The 21712-nt window shown below is 41.2% G+C and overlaps 1 protein-coding gene across 1 annotated transcript in view; it reads right to left on the bottom strand.

Moving 5' to 3' along the window:
* Nucleotides 1-21712, bottom strand: part of GABRB2 (gamma-aminobutyric acid type A receptor subunit beta2) — an 809897-nt gene that overhangs the window by 479893 nt on the left and 308292 nt on the right. Inside the window, exon 4 of the mRNA XM_073620842.1 lies at nucleotides 9346-9566. Within this exon, the coding sequence (XP_073476943.1) occupies nucleotides 9346-9566 (221 nt within the window). The remainder of the gene's footprint in view (nucleotides 1-9345; nucleotides 9567-21712) is intronic.

Below are 21712 nucleotides of genomic sequence, written 5' to 3'. Positions count from 1 at the left end.
TCATATTACAAAGTTGGAGATTGGTTGCTTAGGACCAATCACCTGCAGATTAACTTAAAAAGTGGACTTGGCCAGCTCCCCCCCGCCCTCTGTCCTGAGCTGTGCTGCCTCTCGCTCTCTGCGGTTCACTGATAACAGTGGCAGAGTACAGCGGGGGAGACTGAGGGCAGAGAGAGAAGGACTGGCAGCTAGCAGTAGGAGGTGAGGGTCTGTGGCACAGACCCGTTCCCGGTCTACCTGTCTCCTACCTGCGGTCAACAGGTAGCCTGGTATTGACGGGTTGCCGACCCTGGATCTATGGTGTGTACCATCTTGAATCTAAAGCACTAACTCTGGTTCTTCTCTAGTCTCTGAGCTTTCTGCTATTTACATGAGGCACTGATAGGACTCTAAGCTGACACCTCAGCCTTCTGGGTGAGCCACCCCCTCCGTCCATGCACATAGCAGGTGACTCAGACTCCGCTCTGTTTTTTTTTTCTCTGAGACTGTTAGAAGGGGTGTGTCCTTTCCCTCCAATCAGCTATCAGATTTCATGGAGCTCTGTGCTCTAGCTCTGCAGTGTATGTGACGTCAGATCCCCACCCCCTGCCTTCTGATTCAGAGAGATAAAATGTAAACTGTGTTTCGGAACACTGTAGAAGACAGATGGCTGCATATAAATATGTACAACGTATGTAGGAGGGTGTGTTTCATCTCTGTGTATAACCTGAGGCTTGTCACATCACTGGATATATGTAATTTGTTTTCAACCACTCTAAAGTATACAGTATATAACCCCCCCCCAAAAAAAAATGTAAAATATATCTATTTACCAGTCAGTAGAAGTAGCAGCCGTAGCAGCCATATTATTTTATTTTTTAAGCCTTTTACCTTTATTGTTAACTAGCAATTTTGTCAGTAACACACTTTCTGTCCTAGGGTGATAACTCTCACTCACTGTATTGTATCTATGGAGGAACAACATTGTCACCCTAGGCTGCTCTTTTGATCGGGACTATAAATACATCACCCTCTCCTCATCTCCTTTATAAAACTTCTAGCCTGGGAAACTGATTTCAAATTTAGTTTGGTACACAAGAATTCAAGATTTTCATCACGGTCAACAAACATTTTTGTGTACTTTGTGTGAAAAAAAAGTGAATGCAGCAATTGCATCAAAGGATAGGTAAACTGCAATACATTACATTTTTGTTATTGGGTTTATAAACACTTTAAACTGGGGGGGGGGTGGAGCTAGCCAGAGACCAAGATGGCCGTGGAATAGCAGAGCTCCGGCTATAGCGGGCAAACAACGGCACATACCGGACCACCCAGGACTTATTCAGGCACACAGAACAGGCGTTCTAGATTGCCTAAGCCAGGGAACCGCAGCACCATCATGCCTAGACGAAAGGCAGAGGGGATCCTTCCCCAGAAACTGACTGAATTCTTCCCGCCGGAGCCCAGGCGAAATGGCGCTGGTCGACATCCACACCAGTCTCAGGATCCTCTCAACGCTTCTCTCAAAAGGGGAAACCACAAAAAAGAAGCAGCCCACCTAAAGTATTGCAACCCTATCCAGCTATACCATCCTCTGGAAGCCCAGAGAAGTCACGATTACAGATGGATGCTGCGGATGAAGATCATGAGGTGAGCTCTGTTCATGATTCAGGGGATGACACTAGGGAGCTACCAGATTCTATAGATCATTTCCCTACCAATAACCAGCCGGTCCTAGACACTGTGCTTAAAGAATTGCTGGTATCCCTGAGGAGCTCTTTACACTGTGATATGGTATCCTGTGTACACACATTTAGCAAAGACTTGCAAGCAGTTTCAGACAGAGTGTCACACATGGAGAATACAATGGGGGGGTTGCCACTACTATCAATGCCTTGGTGGATGCAAATGAAAGCGATGAGGATGAAACAGACAGCATTAAAGTCAAAATGGCAGACATGGAGGACAGGGCCAGGAGAAACAATATTAAAATATGGGGCATTCCAGAATCTGTCCTGCAGGAAGACCTGCGCAATTATGTTTCCCAGCTCTTCACCACAGTGTTACCAGAATTGTCAGCACTCGATTTTACTGTGGATAGAATCCGCCTCCCTAAGCCCACATATCTCCCTGGCAGTGTACCCCGGGATGCCATTCTGAGACTTTATTTCTATCACACAAAAGAAAAGTTAATGTCAGTATCCCGACAGAGAGAGCAGATACCATCACCATACAATGACTTGCAATTCTATGCTGACTTATCCCAATACACCCTCCAGAAGCGCAGGAATTTAAACACCATTACAGCGCTTAGAAACCATAAGCTGAGCTACAAATGGGGATTTCCAATATAGCTGATTGTCACTAAAGATGGCAAAGAGCATGTAATGGAATCAGTGGCCAAAGGCGTAGCACTATTGAAAGTATGGGGCATCATCCCTGAACCAAATACACAGTCATGCTCCAATAGGAACAACACCATTCAAGAATCTGATTGGCACACAGTCAACCATAAGATTGCGCGCTCTCACAAATGACCTGGACCAGGGTTATAGACAAAATGCCCTAATACCCGCTGAGGAGGAGCCTCCTCTGACTTGAACTGTTCTCCTTTTTGTTGGTCTGGAAGACCACCTCTCTCCCTATTAAATATTGAATAGCTATGTGCCACACTCATCTTCTTCCTACTACTGTGAGGCTGGCAGCCTCTGTTCTGTTCATACTCTGTTCAAATGTTTATCCTTCTTTCACTTTAACAGTCAAGAGTGATCCTCAGTTTACTGTACCAACCAGAACCATACTTGAGAAGTCAACATGGCCACCAAGAAGTTACCAAACTCCACTCCCCTATCAGAAAAGAGACACGATCCTACTAACAGTAAGTGGTTTCTACACAAAACCTACCACACATCACTCATCCAATTTCCAATATGGCTATTCATTTTTTAACAATTAACGCTAAAGGATTTAACCACCCGGCGAAGAGGAGATCCCTGTGGAAGGAGGCTCTCCAACACAAATGAGACATAATATGTGTCCAAGAAACGCACTTTCATGCCTCATCACCACCTAAATGCACCCACCCCAAGTTCCCATTCATTTTTAACGTCAACGCGGAAACTAAACGGAAGGGAGTGCTTATAGCAGTAAGAGACAATGTAACTTTCCGAACCCACAAGACCATCTGTGACCCACAAGGTAGATTTATAATTTTGATTTGTGATATCAATTCCACCACCTACACGATCGTCAACGTATACGCATCTAATACCAGGCAAAAAATGCCTCAGTGAAATTGGTGGTGGGTGACCCTTCCACACACAGACCTGCTTTTGTGTGGAGGGCTAGCCATAGACTGTTTCAGGATGATCTAGCCAGATATCAAAAATCAAAACAAATTACGGAATTCTTTGAGTACAATCAAGACTCAGTCCCTTGCCCTTTTGCTGTATGGAACATGCACAAGGCTTTTACAAGGGGAATTACGATCCAACAAGGGGCTAGAGACAAGAGGAAGAGGCAGCAGCATGCTGAATCACTAATTTCCCAAACAGATCAACTTGAGAAACAAAACATGGTACACACCTCCCAAAAACTAACCCGAAACACTAACACACCTTCGCAATGATTTAAGACTCTTATTCATGGATGACTTTGAAAAAGCCACCAGGAGACTTAAATTATCCTACTATACTAGCGGCAATAGAGCAGGGAAACTACTGGCCAACAAACTTAAAGGCCAGAGATACAGAACTCAAATTCACTTTATAAAACACCCCACTACACACAACAAACAATACCACCCACAACATATAGCTGATACCTTTAGCCAATACTACAGTTTACTCTATAACATTAAAGATAACACCACAGCGCCACCGCCAACATCAGATATTATAAAAACATTTCTTGAACAAATTAATCTCCCCAAGCTTACTCATGAACATTTCACAGACCTAAACTCTCCCATTACAAATTAAGAAGTGAGGAAAATTATACTATCTCTACCAACAAACAAATCCCTTGGACCTGATGGGTTTATGGGAGAATATTATAAGACATTCCAGAACATATTAATACCACATTTGGTAAAAATATATAGCTCTGCTGCTGCCTCCTCCTCATTCCCCCCAGAGATGTTACAGGCTTTAATAGTAGCTTTACCGAAACCGGGAATAGAACCTGATTCCCCACAAAACTTCAGATCCATATCTTTGTTGAACAATAACATTAAGTTATATGCAAAACTATTAGCAATTAGGTTAGTGAATATATTACCTTCTCTTATTGATATAGATCAGTCTGGGTTTACTAAAGGTAGACAGACTGCTGGCGCTACCAGGCATTTGATAAATGTTATCCATTTGGCCGGGGAACGTCGAACGCCTTCTCTGCTTCATGCTTTGGATGTGGAGAAGGCGTTCAACAGGATATATTGGAAATTTCTAGCAATGGTGTTGAACAAGTTTGGTTTTGATGGCCCTATACACAATGCCATAATGGCTCTTTATATCTCTTCATCGGCATGACTTTATATTTCTGGTGCTTTATCCACTCCATTTACAATCACTAATGGAACCAGACAGGGTTGTCCCCTCTCCCCATTAATTTTTAATCTCCTAATGGAACCACTAGCTTCCTACATACGTTCACACCCACAGGTAACAGGTATAAAAATAGGCATGAGAACCCACACCATAAGTCTTTTTGCAGATGACATAATATTAATGCTCACAAGCCCGAGTATTTCTCTTCCCTCTGTACATGAAGCACTACAAATCTTTAATAAAGTCTCATACTATAAGGTAAATGAAACAAAATCCTACATACTAAATCTAGGGATTTCAGAGAAGGATAACCAGGAGCTAAAACAAAAATTCCCATACATCTGGAAAAAAGACGGTATCAAATATCTAGGTATAACTCTAACTCCCAAAACAGAGGACCTTTTCTTGGCAAACTACACACCTTTCTTAAATTCAATGGGGGCTAGATTGGATGCAATAGCCCACAGTGAATCGTCATGGCTTGGTAGGCTTGCAGCCTTTAAAATGCACATACTCCCTCAGCTGCTATATCTTTTCAGAACATTACCAATCCCACTCCCCAATTCATATTTCATTCCTTATAACCTATCTTAAATACATTTCTATGGTGGGGGAAAAGAACAAGATGCACCTTTAGTAGATTGATCAAACATAGGAGAGCGGGGGGAATAGGTCACGTTCATCTGCAGAATTACTATTTTGCAACCATCCTTGCACAGCTTCAACATTGGATGATAGAGGACTCCAACACGGTATGGAAGGACATAGAACAAACACAAATCCCCAAAGGGAATCTTAAACATTTCCTGCTAACCACTCACCAAAACAAATCGCTACACAAAAAATTAACACCTCCTACCTTAGCTACCGTGAGAGCATGGACACATCTCCGCAGTTATCAAAACTGGAGTGGCGTAGTGACTCCACTGAAATTACCCATATCAGCACTCACACAAATAATCCCAGACATTAACCTATCTAGCTGGAAGGAAAAGAGTATAAATTACCTAGACGAAATCATGGATGGCTCATCAGGTAAGCCATTCACTAATTCTACAGCAAGACTATCAACTACCTCACACAGAGCATTACAAATACACACAAATAGTCCACTTAATAACAAGGAAACCACACTTAATCACAACACTACCCGAAAATCAAATAACCCCAGGCAAACACAAAGAAAAGAATATATGTATAAAATCCCAATCCATGCTAGCATGGGAGCAGGAGTTAGGGACAGAATACACATCTCAACACTGGGAAAAAAACACCTTATACACTCTTCCACAAAAAGCACCAACTTAGGGGAAAAGCAACAAAAGATATCACTAAGATGGTACCTGACCCCTCACAGTATAGCAAAAATATTTCCAAGTGCCTCCTCAAGTTGCTGGAGAGAATGCGGAAATTCAGGTACACTAATCCATACACTCTGGTTTTGTCCCAAATTGAGATCATTATGTTAAGTAGAAGGAATAATGACAGACATCACAGGCACACAACAATCATTATCTCCAGGGATGGCCTTATTGTCCTTAGAATTGCATTCAATACCTTCACCCTTTAGAATGGTGATATTCCACATCTTACTGGCTACCAGGTTATCTATCCTAAGATACTGGAGAGAAGCGACTGTTCCTACAGTGTCGGAAATTATACAAACCACACACACTAACGGATCATATGAGGTACTACATGCACAGCTACAGGAAATTATGAAATGGTGAAAAAACAATGGGATCCATGGAAAGATTGGTATAGTCAGAGAGTTCAAACGTGATATAGTATGTGGAAGGTACATTATCCTAGTTCACATAAGGATTGATTAGATATCGCCTTGACTGTTGACTATGTTTATGGTTATGTTGTTGTTTCTTCTTTACAGTTATGTTGTCAGGTTCATATTATCAGCTCCGTATCATAAATTACTGATAGATAAATAGTAAGGGGTTGACAATACCAACAAGTGGAATGCCCACGGCGACAAATTAGAGTGATCGCAGGTGGGTATTCATTGAAACCTTGTGATACAACACAAGGATAGTGCACTACCTTTTACCTAAAACTTTGACTATTGATACTAGCGTAAGAAAGATAATGTACTCCGAGTTTGCATTGAGTGCAGGAAAACAAGGAATGTTAAATTTTAATATTAATACCATTATTTACAATGTACTGTACATTTTGTTAATTTTCTGATTTTCTGTTTCTGTCAACTAAACTCAATAAAAATTATTGATATAAAAAAAAGAAACACTTTAAACTAAGTGGAATTGTGCTCTATAGAAGACATTAAAGTAAAAGTAATTAACAAACGGAATTAGAGAAAATAAAGACATTAAACCACTAGTCAGTCAATATACTACAGACAAAATAGTTGTACTAATGGGCAACAGACTTGTAAAGTAAAGGTTATTCATTCCATTATTACAATCAATGGGTGTAATTTAGCTTAATTTGTAAGTTTAGAGTTCTGTTCAATTTTAATCTCCTTTCCCTTGTGACCTTAAAATGTAAATATGCATGCCATTTCTGCATCATGAGCTAAATTAATCCTCTGGTGTCAGCAGTGATTTGTGTGCAATTGTGTATTTAAAGAGAATGCAAAATTTGGTATGTTTAATACTTTATGTTTAATACAAAAATATTTTTTATTTGTAACTTAAGACAGAAAAGTCACATTGCAGGATTTTAACATTTGATACATTTTGAAAAAAAGCTCAGACAAATAAAGATCTAGATTTATATATATATATTGCCAAAAGTACTGGGATGCCTGCAATTACACGTACACAAACTGTGACAGACCTAGCCGGGAGAGAGACTTTTGGAGGGGACTGAATGCTAGCCTCTTGCCGTCGATCATGGGCCCTGGCATTTGGGGGAACGGTGCTCTTTGTGAGCTGTATGCCTGGGGACCCTTGAGGGGGTATTACTGTGGATTCGGGTCCTGGTCCCCCAGGACACACAGACTCTGGGGACCCTGGATTTGCCATATTAGAAATAGTGGCTGATTCATAATGCTGAGACAAATACTGTTAGGAAACGCTGATGTCAATTCCAGCCACCTGTCTGTCTGTTGCCTGCTAGAATGTGTATTGTAAATAAGTCTCTAGTATGGAATCTAAGAGTCATTAGATCCCCATTGTTGATTGTGTTAATTAACTCTGCTATTGTGATAATGTTGATTGGGTTTTCTGAGCTACAAGATGGCCAGTCTGGCCTAAAGGTCATGTCTGAGTCATCTAGGCTGTCTAAAGGGTTTAGTTAATTAGCCCATGTTAATTAGGTTTCTGGTCACAGGTGTATGTTCAGAGTAATATGAGCCAGAGGTACGCACCTCCTCTTTTATTGTATAAAAGAGCCTGTATTTTTCAATAAATGAGATTCCTGGTTGAACTTACATACAGCCTGCCTGGTGTTTGTTCTGAGCTACACAACTGGATTAGAACGGCACATAGCTGTAGTTCTAGTCCCGGAGCATCGGATGACTGAACCATCAGATGTTGCGATCTGCAATCTGCTTCTATAGCTGCAGAGGAGTGTCGGGAGAGTGGAACCGAGCGAGCAGGGGCTCGTTTCACAACGAGCAGGGGAACAGGGGCTCCCAGCTGTATCTCCCTGGGCTGAGGAGGTGGTAGGTGGGCTGAGAATGTGGTCGAAACTCTCCTTCATACACACTCAAGGGTGGCTTCTCTGGCTGATGGAGTAGCTGAAACTGTGAAGGAGGCAGGGCAGTGATGGCAGCCTGGGAGTCCTCTACATCTAGCCATGCGGTAAGTTGCTGATAGGGAGAAGTTTACCTTTATCACTTGAGGAATTCCCTCCATGCTCCATCTGTGCTGCTACAAGCACCTACTGCACACAAAGAGCTAGAAAACTACTCTCAGTCTTTTTTTGTTTATATTGCAAAAAATAAATAAATAATTTAAAAAAACAGTAGTGATCAAATACCCCCAAAACAAAACTCAGAAACTATTTGTGTGAAAATAAAAAAAGATAAAACTTCATTTGGGTACAGTGTTACATGACTGCGCAATTACCAGTTGAAGCACCATAGTGCTGAATAGCAAAAAAAAGGCTTGGTCATAAAGGTGGTAAAACCTTCTGGAGCTCAAGAGGTTAAAACATGTTTTAATACATTTTAAAATGTTTGTTTACATATATTTATAAAAGTGTGTGTATATACACCCATGTGTATTTGAACTTGGGGTGCACACCCTAATGCAATTGGCTGTACACACCTATGGAGTTGACGCAGAAGCTCCCAAACAAATTAACAAATACCATCTTCCTAAATAAAATAAATGCTTGTCCCCATGAGCTCTCACTTCCTGTGCCTAATATATACTTTAAATATATTGGTTGTATGTGTCCGTGAAATCATGGAGCATGCTTTCAAATATAACAACTTTTATGTGAGCCCAAAAGTTCTTCTAGACCACGAATTATGTACTATTGTGATTGATCTGACATATCACACACAGAATTGAACACTGGTCAACAAAAAGGCATTTTGAAAGAAAAAAAGGAACACCAGAAAAAGCATAATATATTCACTCTGATGTACTTACATCTGTAGCGAAATTAGCTAAAATAGTATAACAATTTAATCAACATTGGGAAAATGCATATCACTAATGCAAAAATGGTGTTACCGTCAATTATAAACTATTAGAGACCAAAATCATGCAGATGATCATACATACTCGTGAATGAATGCGGTGTATGCAAATACTTTTTTGACAAGTAATGCTTTTAACACTCTGAAATGGAAGACCATGCAAACCAGTACAAGTATGTATTACAGACTGACCTTAGACCATACAGCACGGTACCATCAGGATGCAAGCGAATCATTCTGTTCTTGACTGTAACACCGTGAACAAAAGACTTCTTGTCATTTAGAAAGTATGTATCAGGAACCCAGAGCTGATCTGCCACTCTATTGTCCAAGGTCAAATTTAAAGGAATCACAGAATATGAAAGCCTTTTATCCCTCCATGCCTGCTGAAAGTACATTGTCAGTGTATAGTCCTGAAAGAAGGGGGAGAGAAAAACGGACAATGAGTAATTTCAATAAAATGGATCTATTGAGCATCTGAATACATAATTTTCAGTATTATTGCACAGCTAGAATCACATAGCTTTATCATTTATTTCAAGGCCTAGAACAACGTACAAATGACTGGACAAATTATCTGGATTTTTAAAATATGTTTGCTTTTTTTTTTTATAAAGTGAATCTGTCTGAACATTTGGAGATAACTTGGAGGGGGGGGGGGGGGGGTCTGACAGTAATAAATTCTGTTTTCACAATCATGTTTTAATTATCACATTAATAATTACTGTAACAAGCACAGATTTTAATACACATAGAAATGAATAATCATCCTATTCTACCTGCCTGTCAATAAATGCAGAATGAATTTGCATATAACCTTAGCAATAAGGAAACCTCATATTACCAGGCAAAGTGGTAAGTAAAATGAAAGAGATAATAAATACATGTCCACTAAAAGTCTTATTTGCTTAAGTCTATTTAAAGTAAACCTGTCAAGAAAAAAAAAACATCTAAATAAAAATGTGAAGACCCACCTCCAGAACCTCCTGACTGCCTATCCTGGTGCAGGCCTTTGGGAAGATGTGGGAGAGCAGTTTAGGACAATCTAAAAGTGTTACATTCCACAGTGTAGAATGTCTCTGGTTTTGTGGGTCCCTGGGGCACACTTGAAAGCAGAACTAAAGTATACTGGGTGGGGGGAGCACTACATACCTGCACATTATGGCACAATTACCTTACAAGAGTGCCCTCCTCTAATATTAACTGATCCATACTGTCAGTCACTGACAGAAAGAACAAAAGCATATGAACCTGAAACTTAAGTAGGGTCAAATAACACTGGTGAGTTTATTTTTGGCACACAGGTGTGGGGCACAGCATGATTTTGCAGTTGAGTTGAACAGTGGTGTTGGAAGATTTAAGAAGATTGCTCATTGTGATCCTACAGTACGTATGGACATTGATCTTGTTTTGAAATAGACATTTATTTATCATTTACCTATGTCTTAAAGACTGATTTTTAAGTTAAAAAGTTACTTTGGTGTTAAAGTTTGCTACACGGTATACACATTGATGTGAAGAAACTGTTTTGGGGTTTGATATTAATGATGTGAACTTGATACCTGGTTATCACAGGTTATTCTGGTAACATTTCAATTTAGCATTTTTGGGTAAAATATAAAATGTAATTAGAATACGTTTATAAATAAAAAAAGTATAATACAATTGTTTTAATAAATATAATCATATAATACTTTATTTTTTTTTTTTCAGCACTGCACATAAAGAAAACCCTACTAATGTGACAAACTCAACACACATTAAAAAACAGTTCAACAACCAGGTAAATATCACTTTGTCTACACCTCACTCCTACACCTCGATCATATCAGACATAAGCATCTGATATTTTTCAGGAGAATAAATAAACCATATTTCACATTCAATTTAGGGTAATCCATAGTGAAATGGGGATGATTAATGTGCTACCCAGAAAAAACAAAACCAGCTGCTACAAACCATGTGACAAGAAAGAAAACAAATGTAGAATAAATTGTAGCGCTAAAAACACACATATACTAATGGTGAATAAAAAGTTCTAAGTGCATGTAAACGTAATGTCCAAAAAAGGGATTGTAATCCAAAAGGACAATAGTCCGTGGTGAAAGTAAATAATCCGTGTATCAATCCTGTCTGCTTCCCAACCGTCAACTTGTATGTCATCAACTTTAGCGAATAGATGGAATACGCTTACCAGAGAGGTTGGATTCTACTGCCATGAGCATAGAATCAATGGAGCTTGATGCCACCCAGGGCAAAGTGGTGAAGTGTTGGAGGCAAGGGTAGAGCCTCTACAAGGCCGGGACGTCCCCTCTTTATCCACCGAAGCAGAGCCAAAATCGATTCCAAAAAACAGAGTGGTTTCTCAGTTCCCCTGGTCTGTGTGTCAGCCTTGAGGCTTCACCACTTCACCACTTTGCCCTGGGTGGCATCAAGCTCCATTGATTCTATGCTCATGGCAGTAGAATCCAACCTCTCTGGTAAGCGTATTCCATCTATTCGCTAAAGTTGATGACATACAAGTTGGCGGTTGGGAAGCAGACAGGATTGATACACGGATTATTTACTTTCACCACGGACTATTGTCCTTTTGGATTACAATCACTTTTTGGGACATTACCTTTACATGCACTTAGAACTTTTTATTCACCATTAGTATATGTGTGTTTTTAGCGCTACAATTTATTCTACATTAGGGTAATCCATAGCATCCTAAGGTTGTAAGTCAAAGTAAGCCTTTTGGTGTTCTCTCATTAAAAAGGGTGCCAGCACATTATCCCTCTGATCCTCAGCTAGCATCTCATGTTCTGTGACTCTCTCGTAAATTTCCAGGTAGGCATCAGCATCATCCTCCAGGGACAATGTCCAAAAAGCGCTCTGAGGAAGTTGTCAAGGTGTAGACGTTGGCCCCCGTGGCACCATCTGCCTCTCTGACAGGGCCTGTATCTGCTGCTGTAGAGACATGTTCAATAGCTGTTTCTGCCCTAAGGGGGCCTGGTGGGCTTCAGTCAGCTGTTGCATCTGTCAGGCAGTTAAGACATTCACCTCTTGCAATAGCTGATTAGTCTGCTTATGGTTAGTGTTTACCAATAAGCCTGTTTTGCAAGCAGTTCCAGCTGTTCCATTTTATTCAACAATATGTGTCTGTCTTTTTAAGGCAATGGTCATATTCAAACACCAAGTAAGGGGGGGGGGGGGCAGGCTCAGGTGGTTTTGGCAGTGGTACACCATGCATGAGATAGTCAGGAGCAGTCCAAACAGGTTTGTCCTTTACTTTTATTCAATAAGGTGACAAACAAATGCAGTTTCACTGCTGAAGGGCTTTGTACACTCCATAGCAAAGACCAAAAAAAACATCATCTGCTTGCCCAAGCCACTAAGTAAATTCATGTAAATTCCTGATTAACAGGGTGCCTCATATTGGGTTCCCCAAAACAAACAGGCCGCATATGTACCTTTTTAGTATTCTGTCAGCACTCAGCTTTTTACCTAGATGCAGAATCACATGGTAGAGAAAGTAAGAGAGAGCAGTGAAAAACAGTCATCTTATGTACAGTATATAAAGCTTTGTGCACAGATGAGATGAATAATGAGGTCTGGCTATCAAGTAGGATATGGACCTAAGAATGGACAACATGACTTATTAAGTTTCTGATTCTCTATATCAGTCAACAATCCTAGAGCTGTCTCAACATGTGTAGGTAAGAAACCTAGGTAACACATATACGTCATCCAACATCCTACCAGCCCTCAAAAATGGCGGTTGGTCAGTTTGAGCCCTATGCTCATCTGAGATTGTCTCTTGAAACTTCAAACATGGAAATGTTCAGGCTTTTCAGACTGCACCTCCGGAATTGTGCCTCAAACATAGTTTTTCCTAACAACCAAAACATATCCCAAATCTGTGTTTGACTAGCACAGTATCTCCACAGCCTATTGACAATCACTTTACCTTTAATACTGAGCAACCTGAACCTTCCTAGAATTATAAATGAAGCCAGAATATTCTTGGTTAAACTCACAGAAATGCACAGGATTCTCCAACACGCTTGCTATTTAAGATTAATAAAAGAAAACATTAAATAAAATTATTCACAGCATGACAAACTCATTGCCAATGGGCTTCAGCTCATGTAATCTGAAGGGCTGTCACAAATTAATTACACCAGTAAAACAATATGTGGTTTATTTTAGTTTAGCAGACTACTTGAAATCAAATTACCATGGAAGAAAAAAAAAAGCTTGGCGCTTTATAAACATTGTACTCCCTCATACACAGGCAGCTGAAGCTAAAAGTAATTCTGAAGTGTACAGAATTGACCTCAAGCCCAAAGGCTTCCAAGCATATGATGTGATGATAATGCAAACTGGGCACCCCAAAAACTGTGTCAGAGAACACAGGGCAGTCATGTTGTTTAGAATTAATATTCAGCCATGACCATAGGCGTGTGCACGGGGTGTGCCATGTGTGCCTGGGCACACCCTAATCACCTGTGCTGTCTCCCAAGATCTGTCCCGGAATGTTGCATTCAGGAGAGTGTGTAGCCCCCACTGCCTGTGAAACAGTTTCACAGACAGCAGATCGTGAGGTTTATCAGAGCCGCAGAGTGTGTGAACTGTCATATAAGGTCACTGCTTGCAGAGAGAGAGAGAGAGACCAGCTGTCAAAATTCAGCGGTGATGTCGGGGGGGTGGGCGGGACCGAATGGCTATCAAATACCAGCCAATAGGATGGGGTCTGAGCAGGCAGCTACAATTATGTGGCCCCGCCTCCTTTCTTAAGATACCCAATTATTGGCTGGTGTTAATAGCTGCTTGGTCCCGCCCATCCCCAACATTGCAACTGAGTTGTGACAGCTCCTCTCTCTCCCTGCAAGTAGTTACATTAGCTGACATTTTCACACACTGGGCGGCTCTGGCAACTCCTCCTCTCCCCTGCCAGTGCAAATTAATGCTACCAAGCAATGCTGCCTATCAGTGCCAACCAATGCTGCCAATCAGTGCCAACCAATGCTGCCTATCAGTGCCAACCAGTGCTGCCTATGAGTGCAAACCAATGCTGCCTATCAGTGCCAACTAGTGCCAACCAATGCTGCATAACAGTGCCAACCAATGCTGCCAGTGCCAATCAATGCTGCCAATCAGTGCCAACCAATGCTGCCATGCCAATCAGTGCCAATCAATGCTGCCTATGAGTGGCCATCAGTGCTGCCAATCAGTGGAAATTAGTGCCCATCAGTGCTGCCTATCAGTGCCCATAAGTTTTGCCAATCAGAGCCCATCAGTGCCCATAAGTACTGCTAATCAAAGCCCATCAGTGCCGCCTATCAGTGCTGACAATCGGTGTCCATCAGTGCCATCTATCAGTACCGACTGGTCAGATAATTTCTATCCGCACCGTCCTCAGGGACCAGAACATTTTTTACCATCAAATAATGAACACCAGGAAGAATTTTCTTCTGGGAGCCATCTTAAGCTCATTGACTGGACCTTGTTATGTATTTCTCAAACCCTTTTTGTTTTTTGTTTTTTGCTGTTGTTTTATTGTCTTTTTACCAAAACCATATAATATGAGGTCAAACCTTAAGAGTTTAAATTTTCATGCAATCAGGCAGGCCCTTGCACTACATGGTTTTGGTAAATCTGCATAAAATCTAATAGTGTGTATGGAGCATTATACTGTGGTCCCACAATATGTAAAATCTTTGTGCAGGCTGAGAGTGTTATTGTCAGGTATCAGTGATAGCGTGGTGTGAGTTTGACCAGCTACTGTATTTGTCACAAGTTAGTGCATGCACCTGGTGTTTATCACATACAATAAATGTACTCTCATCCACTTTAGCAACTGTTCACATTAGAGTCTACATAGAAGAAAATATGTATTCCATCCTTCAGCAAAACAACATTCTTTGACATGCCTTTTCTATCTCATGAAGTACAGAGGGTGCAAGTGTCTACAAGCCCAAGGGGTTCAGTCATTATAATTGCTTCCCCTTAGCAGCTGTTGACATTGTAATCAATACAGAATAAACATACAGAGCATAAAAAAAGTGTTTACCAATCTTATTTATATGTATATATGCATAAATGATAGAATGGATAAACTAGACGCATCTCATTTTTTGTAACACTTTGAATGTGTTAATGTCCATAAAAAACATACAGTAATAATCACTAAAGTCAAGAAACCACTGAAAGTGGTTGTACACCCTGTACAACCACTTTAACCTACAGGTAAGCCTATATTAAGGCTTACATTTAGTTGATGGAAATATCTTCTAAACCTCCACGGTTTAGGAGATATTTACGAAAAAGCCGAGCGTCGATGACTACGGCGCATGCGCCGATGTCAAGGGAGCATGCCCACTTTAGAAAGGGCACAATAGGCCTATTCTAATAGGGGTCATGCAGTGACTGGTGGCTCACACGCGCATTCGCAGGAGTGACGTCACCTGACTCTGGCCAGTCACAGAGCTGGAGTTTGTGGCCCCAGAAGGAAAAGGGGCGAAGATGGATGCTCCCTGCTAGTGGGGACAGCGGTGACATTGCAGGCTTCGGTTTCAGGTAAGTGACACATAATGGGCTACTATGCTATGCATAGTAGCCCATTATGCTTTACCTTTTGCAGGGAAATAAAGAGGAAGTAAAATCCACCAGGGTGTACTTCCTCTTTAACTGCATGCCGACCAGCCGCCGCAGTTATACTACAGCAACATGGCTCGGCTGCGCAAATCGCTGTCGTGCACACCCCCTAATCGTCCACGGAGCCGATGCGAGTGTCCAGCAATCACGATCACTGCTGGGCTCCCGCGATCGCTCGGGGCACACCGAGAACTGGGATCTGTGTGTGTAAACTCACAGTTTCTGGTTCTCTGAAGGGAGAACAGACAGATTGTCTATTCATACAGAGTATGAACAAACGATCTGTCATATCCCCTGCACAGTCCCCTCCCCCCTTCAGTTAGAACATGTACTAGGACACGCTTAACCCCTTCACTGCCCTCTAGTGGTTAACCCCTTCACTGCCAGTGACAGTTTCATAGTAATCAATGCAATTTTATAGCATTGATAGGTGTAAAAATGCCATTGGTTCCAAAAATGGGTCAAAATTGTCGGACGTGTCCGCCATAATGTCGCAGTCCCAATAAAAGTCGCAGATCGCCGCCATTACTAGTAAAAAAAAAAAATTAATAATAAAAAAGCCAAAAAACTATCCCCTATTTTGTAAACGCTATAACTTTTGCGCAAACCAATCAATATGCGCTTATTGCGATTTTTTTTTACCAAAAATATGTACAAGGATACGTATCAGCCTAAACTGAGGAAAAAAAATGTTTTTTTATATATTTTTGGGGGATATTTATTATAGCAAAAAATAAAAAATATTGCATTATTTTCAAAATTGTTGCTCTTTTTTTGTTTATAGTGCAAAAAATAAAAACCACAGAGGCGATCAAATGCCACCAAAAGAAAGCTCTATTTGTGGGAAAAAAGGACATCAATTTTGTTTGGGTGCAACGTCGAATGACCGTGCAATTGTCAGTTAAATCGATGCAGTGCCAAATCGCAAAAAGTGCTCTGGTCAGGAAGGGTGTAAAATCTTCTGGGGCTGAAGTGGTTAAGGAATACTTTTAAATAAATATAACCCTGGACTTTTTCTATGACTATCCAGGAAGTCCATAGTTAACCAGGAGAAAAGTTTAAAAAAAGGCTATCTTACAGTACATCACATATTGCTTGAACTGAAACCCTGCACAAATGGTCACTCTTAGCTTCCTATTAAGATGGAATGATACAAATGAAAACAACTTTAAATCTTAACTAGGTTTGAAATCCACCCTACTTCTTAAATCAGTGTTTTTTTTTTATTCTAATTACTCAGGCAAGCTTCATATAAGAGCCATAGGAAGCTAAATCCATCAACTTCCCATAGAAGGTCTCAGATCACAGAACCACAAGCTACAACTTTTCTTGAGAATGAAATGATTCATGAGAGTTGTAGTTTCTAATTAGCTCAGTAAACTACAGCCCCAGATGACATTGCCAGGAGGAGTTGGGAAGCAGAAAGAAAAGCACTGAGTGCATATTTTAAAATTACTTTTTGAAAAATAAGAGGTACCAGAACACAGGGGTAAGCAAATTTAACATAAAAATGATTATGCCCAATAAGATTGATATTTATGTTAGGCATGATACCTGACATAATTAAAATTTTAGTGTTAAAGGTGAACTAACCTTTTAAAGTAGGCAAAGTTCAATTCTCTTGCTTTGGTTTGAATCATAAACTTTTATCCCTTTCAGTGCCTGAGCTGTTTTTGTGTTTTTTGCACACATTTAAAAAAAATATTTGAGGCCTAAAGATTAGTTAAAACCCCTAAACATTATGTTTTCTTAAAGCAGACATGCTGAAGAATAAAATAGTGGTAGTTACAATTTTGTATGTCATGTATGTGTTACATAAAAAAGTGACAGCAGAAAAAAAGACTGAGTAGTCCATAGAATCTGTTGGGTTTTTTCTTTTTTTTGTATATATGTGTTTTGTATTTTTTTTTTTCATTAACTTTTTTGTCTGAGTATAGATTTATATTTGTTCCAAGCATATTGGAAGCCATTTACTGTTGACTGTCTCACTACCTCTGTTGGCAGTTTATTCTAAGCATCAACTACCCATTCAGTAAAATAGATATCATGCACCTCCATCCCTAAATCAGAAATAAGAAAGGGGTTTTTGGGACTTTGAGTGAGGCACAAGACACATGGTAGGATCTATATACAAGACGATGGCATACAGAAAAGAGGAATTCATATGTAGATCCTGTGTGCTCGGTCAATGAGCATGTATTTTGTTGTTAATGTCAGGACAAGTTTACGGAACAGATGGTGTAGGTATGGTATTATTTTAGTGGTGTCAGAGATGCTGCTCAATAAGCTCTGTGCGTTGCTCTAATGAGTTAACTTTGTCCTGCATCTGGTTAATGGAGATTTTTAATTCCCAATTATGAAGATCAGCCTGTAGGGATAGTAGCATGGCTTTAAGTGAGTGCTCAGAGGCTGGGTTGTCAGTTGTGGGATATGCTGCCAGTGACTGTGAAGCTGGCTGTTCTGTTGTGGAACTACAGGTCCTAGCACCATATTGCTTCTTGCTGGGAGGCTGTTTGTCAGGGGATCATGCAGGGGAGTCTGCCAGTCTCTTACCTCTGACTCCCAGATGGTTGTTCTGTTCAGGAAATTGATCCTCTGGTGGTCATTCTCTCTGTCAGGAGATGCAGAGGGAGCTGCAGTGTGTTGATCTGGAGGCCACTCCGGGTTTCCACGTTCCCAGCTGGGGCCATGTTGGTGTCCCTGCTATGCCGGCTTCATGTAGAAGTCGAGAAACCTGCGTGTGCTCTTGGGCTTTGTTTTTTTCCGGGACATAGTCCGGGAGGTGCCCTGAGTGTGGCCCTCCATTCTGGAGGGTGTTTGCTGGGAGGAAGGAGGCTGGATAGGCTTGTCTGTGCTGTGGAGGAGAGGAGCAATAGAATCAGGCGGCCATCGTCAGCAGCAGCCAGGCCGTACCCTGCCACTCTGCATTTTCGTTACATGACAATGATCTGCTGGATTATGTATATATATATATACATATATATATATATATATATATATATATATATATATATATTGACTTTGATTTCAGACTTCATGTTTGGCACATTAAAAACTAAAAAAATAAAAAACACTAATAAATATTAGGGGGCGTGGCTAGCGGCTGATGGAGTAGGAAGCACAGAGCTCTAGCTCTGCCGAATATCCGCCAAAACCATCCTGAAAATGACTCCTGAGTCCGCTCCAAAACCTCTCCCTGGGCTCTGCAAGCTCCCTATACTACGCTCTACACACCGGTACCGGAGGCTTCAGCCACAGTGATGTCCTGGCGGGGAAAAGATAATATAACGGTGGCGGACCATGCTGGGCAAGATGGCACCCGCACCATGTGCTCAGCAAAGGAGGTAGCAATAAAAGTTTTCTCCAAGCCAGGAGTAAAAGACACCCCTTCCAAGTATGGACTCCCCACTCTGGACAGGACACTGCAGGAGGATGTGGACACCCCAGGGGCTGCATGGCAGGAGGACCCCGCAGACACAGACCTATGGGACACAGTGAGTACACAGGCTCCCTCCCCTGATGCCATGAATACAGCCACTACACAGGCCCCTCTCCCTGCAACCTTGCACACGGATGGCTCAGCAGAGCATGCCACAGAACCTACCCAGACATTCTGGCAGCAGTCACCTCCTGTAATACAGCTATTACAGCTTTGACCACCGAAATTAAGGGGGTTAAACAAGAAATTAATTTTGTCAGGCATGACATGCAGAAGCTGCATGACCGCACCACTGCATTAGAAGAGCGACTGGGCAATGTTGAAGATGAAGTGGCGCCATTGCAGAGAGAAATAAATCACCTGCAGTCTCACTCCTCTGGCCACATTGCTCGTTTAGAGGACATGGAAAATAGACTCAGACAAAACAATGTAAGAGCAGTGGGGATACCAGAAAGAGCAGAAGGGAAGAACCCAGTGGCCTTTACAGAAAACTGGCTTACCAGCACCTTTGGTGATAAATCATTCTCTAAGATGTTTGCAGTTGAGAGAGCCCATAGAGTCCCTGCAAAGCCACCCAGACCTGGGGAACCCCCATGCCCATTCCTATTCAAGATGCTTAATTTTAAAGACAGAGATGTGGTCTTACAACAGGCAAGAACCAAGGGTGATTTTATGAAAATTGGTAATGCAAGAATATCCTTCTATCCCGACTTTTCTGTGGAAGTGCAGCGCCGACGAGCCAAATTTACTGAGGTGAAGAAGCACCTTAGAAAATATGCAGTTACCTACGCAATGCTTTATCCAGCTAAACTCCGGGTTGCAACTGCTGATGACACTCATTTTTTTGAAAACCCAGCTACTGCCTCTACCTGGCTAGACAGAGTGGAACACTCACTTATGAGGGCAGAACCACATGCAAAAGAATAATAACCGATCACTCAGCCGAAGAATGGAGCTATCGAATCAGGAGTTTCGGTCAACACTACTTCTAACTTACAGACTGTTTTTTTTTTTTTTTCTACATCTCCTGTGAGGTCCCCTTAAATGGGAGTTTGAACTAACACAGATATAGCTAAACGGTCTAGTGACTTACTAACCACGAGAGAACTGGATATCCTTGTTTTTTCTTCTACTTCATGTTTTTGTGTTTTTTTCTTCTTACCTGTTTAAGTTTGGGATGCTATCCAGTTTTTTTTTGGGACATCACTCACTGATGTATGGTGTCATAGATAGCCCTAAAGATCTGTGACCCCCGAGGTTGCTTAAAAATGTTTTTTGGTTATGGGATTCAGGCTCACAACTGGTTGGGGTTGTGTGCAGGGAGGGTTGGGAGGGGTTAAAGTTAATGTTATGTTCTGGTTTGTGCTGTGTGCTGCTGTTTCGTTTTATTCTATACTCCACAGGAGGTATATCCATTCAGGACCTTGCTCACAGGAGATCCTCCCAGACATACTACACTCATCTTCTATATGCGTAAATGGAGGATAAGATAAAATTGTTATCATGGAATGTACGTGGTATGAATTCAAAGGTGAAGAGATCTGTCATATTTGATTTCATAAAGCGATATAAACCACATATCATACTATTGCAAGAAACACATCTGCAGGGGTCCAAATTTATGGCATTGAAAAAAGCTAACGTTATGAGAGTACTGCATGCTGAATACTCCACTTACTCCAGAGGGGTAGCTATTTTGGTCACCAAGAAAGCTGCAGCGAACATTTTACAGGTCAAACTAGGCCCAAATAGCAGATATGCTATATTGGTGTGCCAAATGTTCAATGTATCTTTAACGTTGGTTTGTGTTTATGTTTCACCCCCATTCTCCTTCCAAATACTAGATAACATTCTCAAGGAAGCGGTATCAATCGCACAGGGCCCATTACTGCTCCTGGGGGATTTTAATGCTGTGTCGGATGGAGCTCTGGATAGACATGGTAGTATATCTGATTCCCGCCATACCCTGTCCCCCTGGTTGGAGAGCTATGCTCTCACAGATGTATGGAGACAGGAGAAATCCTGGAGTCAGAGAATACTCATGTCACTCTGGGACTCACAAGATGCTCTCTAGAATAGATTTAGTATTATCATCAGTAGATGGCCTCTCATATATAGCAGATATCAGATATCTCCCTAGAGCTATCTCAGATCATTCTCCTTTGGAGTTTATCTTAGATCTGAGTGCTCCACGGGGATGGAGACAATGGCGGATTAATACAAACTGGCTCCAAGAGGAATTCATTACTATAAAATGTAAAACAAGCATTGACCAAAATTGGAGAGAGAATGGGTTGGAAACACCGATAGCTAATCAATGGAACGCCTTTAAGGCGACTATGAGAGGGGTTTTTGCCAAAGAGACGAGACATTTTTCCGGGGCCCTTAACTCGGACATAAAAGATGCTGAGAATAAGGCCAAGGATGCTGAAAGAGAATATATACATGATCCGTCCTCTGGTAGATACCAATCTTGGC

This window comes from Aquarana catesbeiana, linkage group LG03, assembly GCF_042186555.1.
Source record: "Aquarana catesbeiana isolate 2022-GZ linkage group LG03, ASM4218655v1, whole genome shotgun sequence".
NCBI lineage: Eukaryota > Metazoa > Chordata > Amphibia > Anura > Ranidae > Aquarana > Aquarana catesbeiana.
Note: the sequence above shows the minus strand (reverse complement) of the source record. Positions and strands in the feature narration are given on the sequence as shown.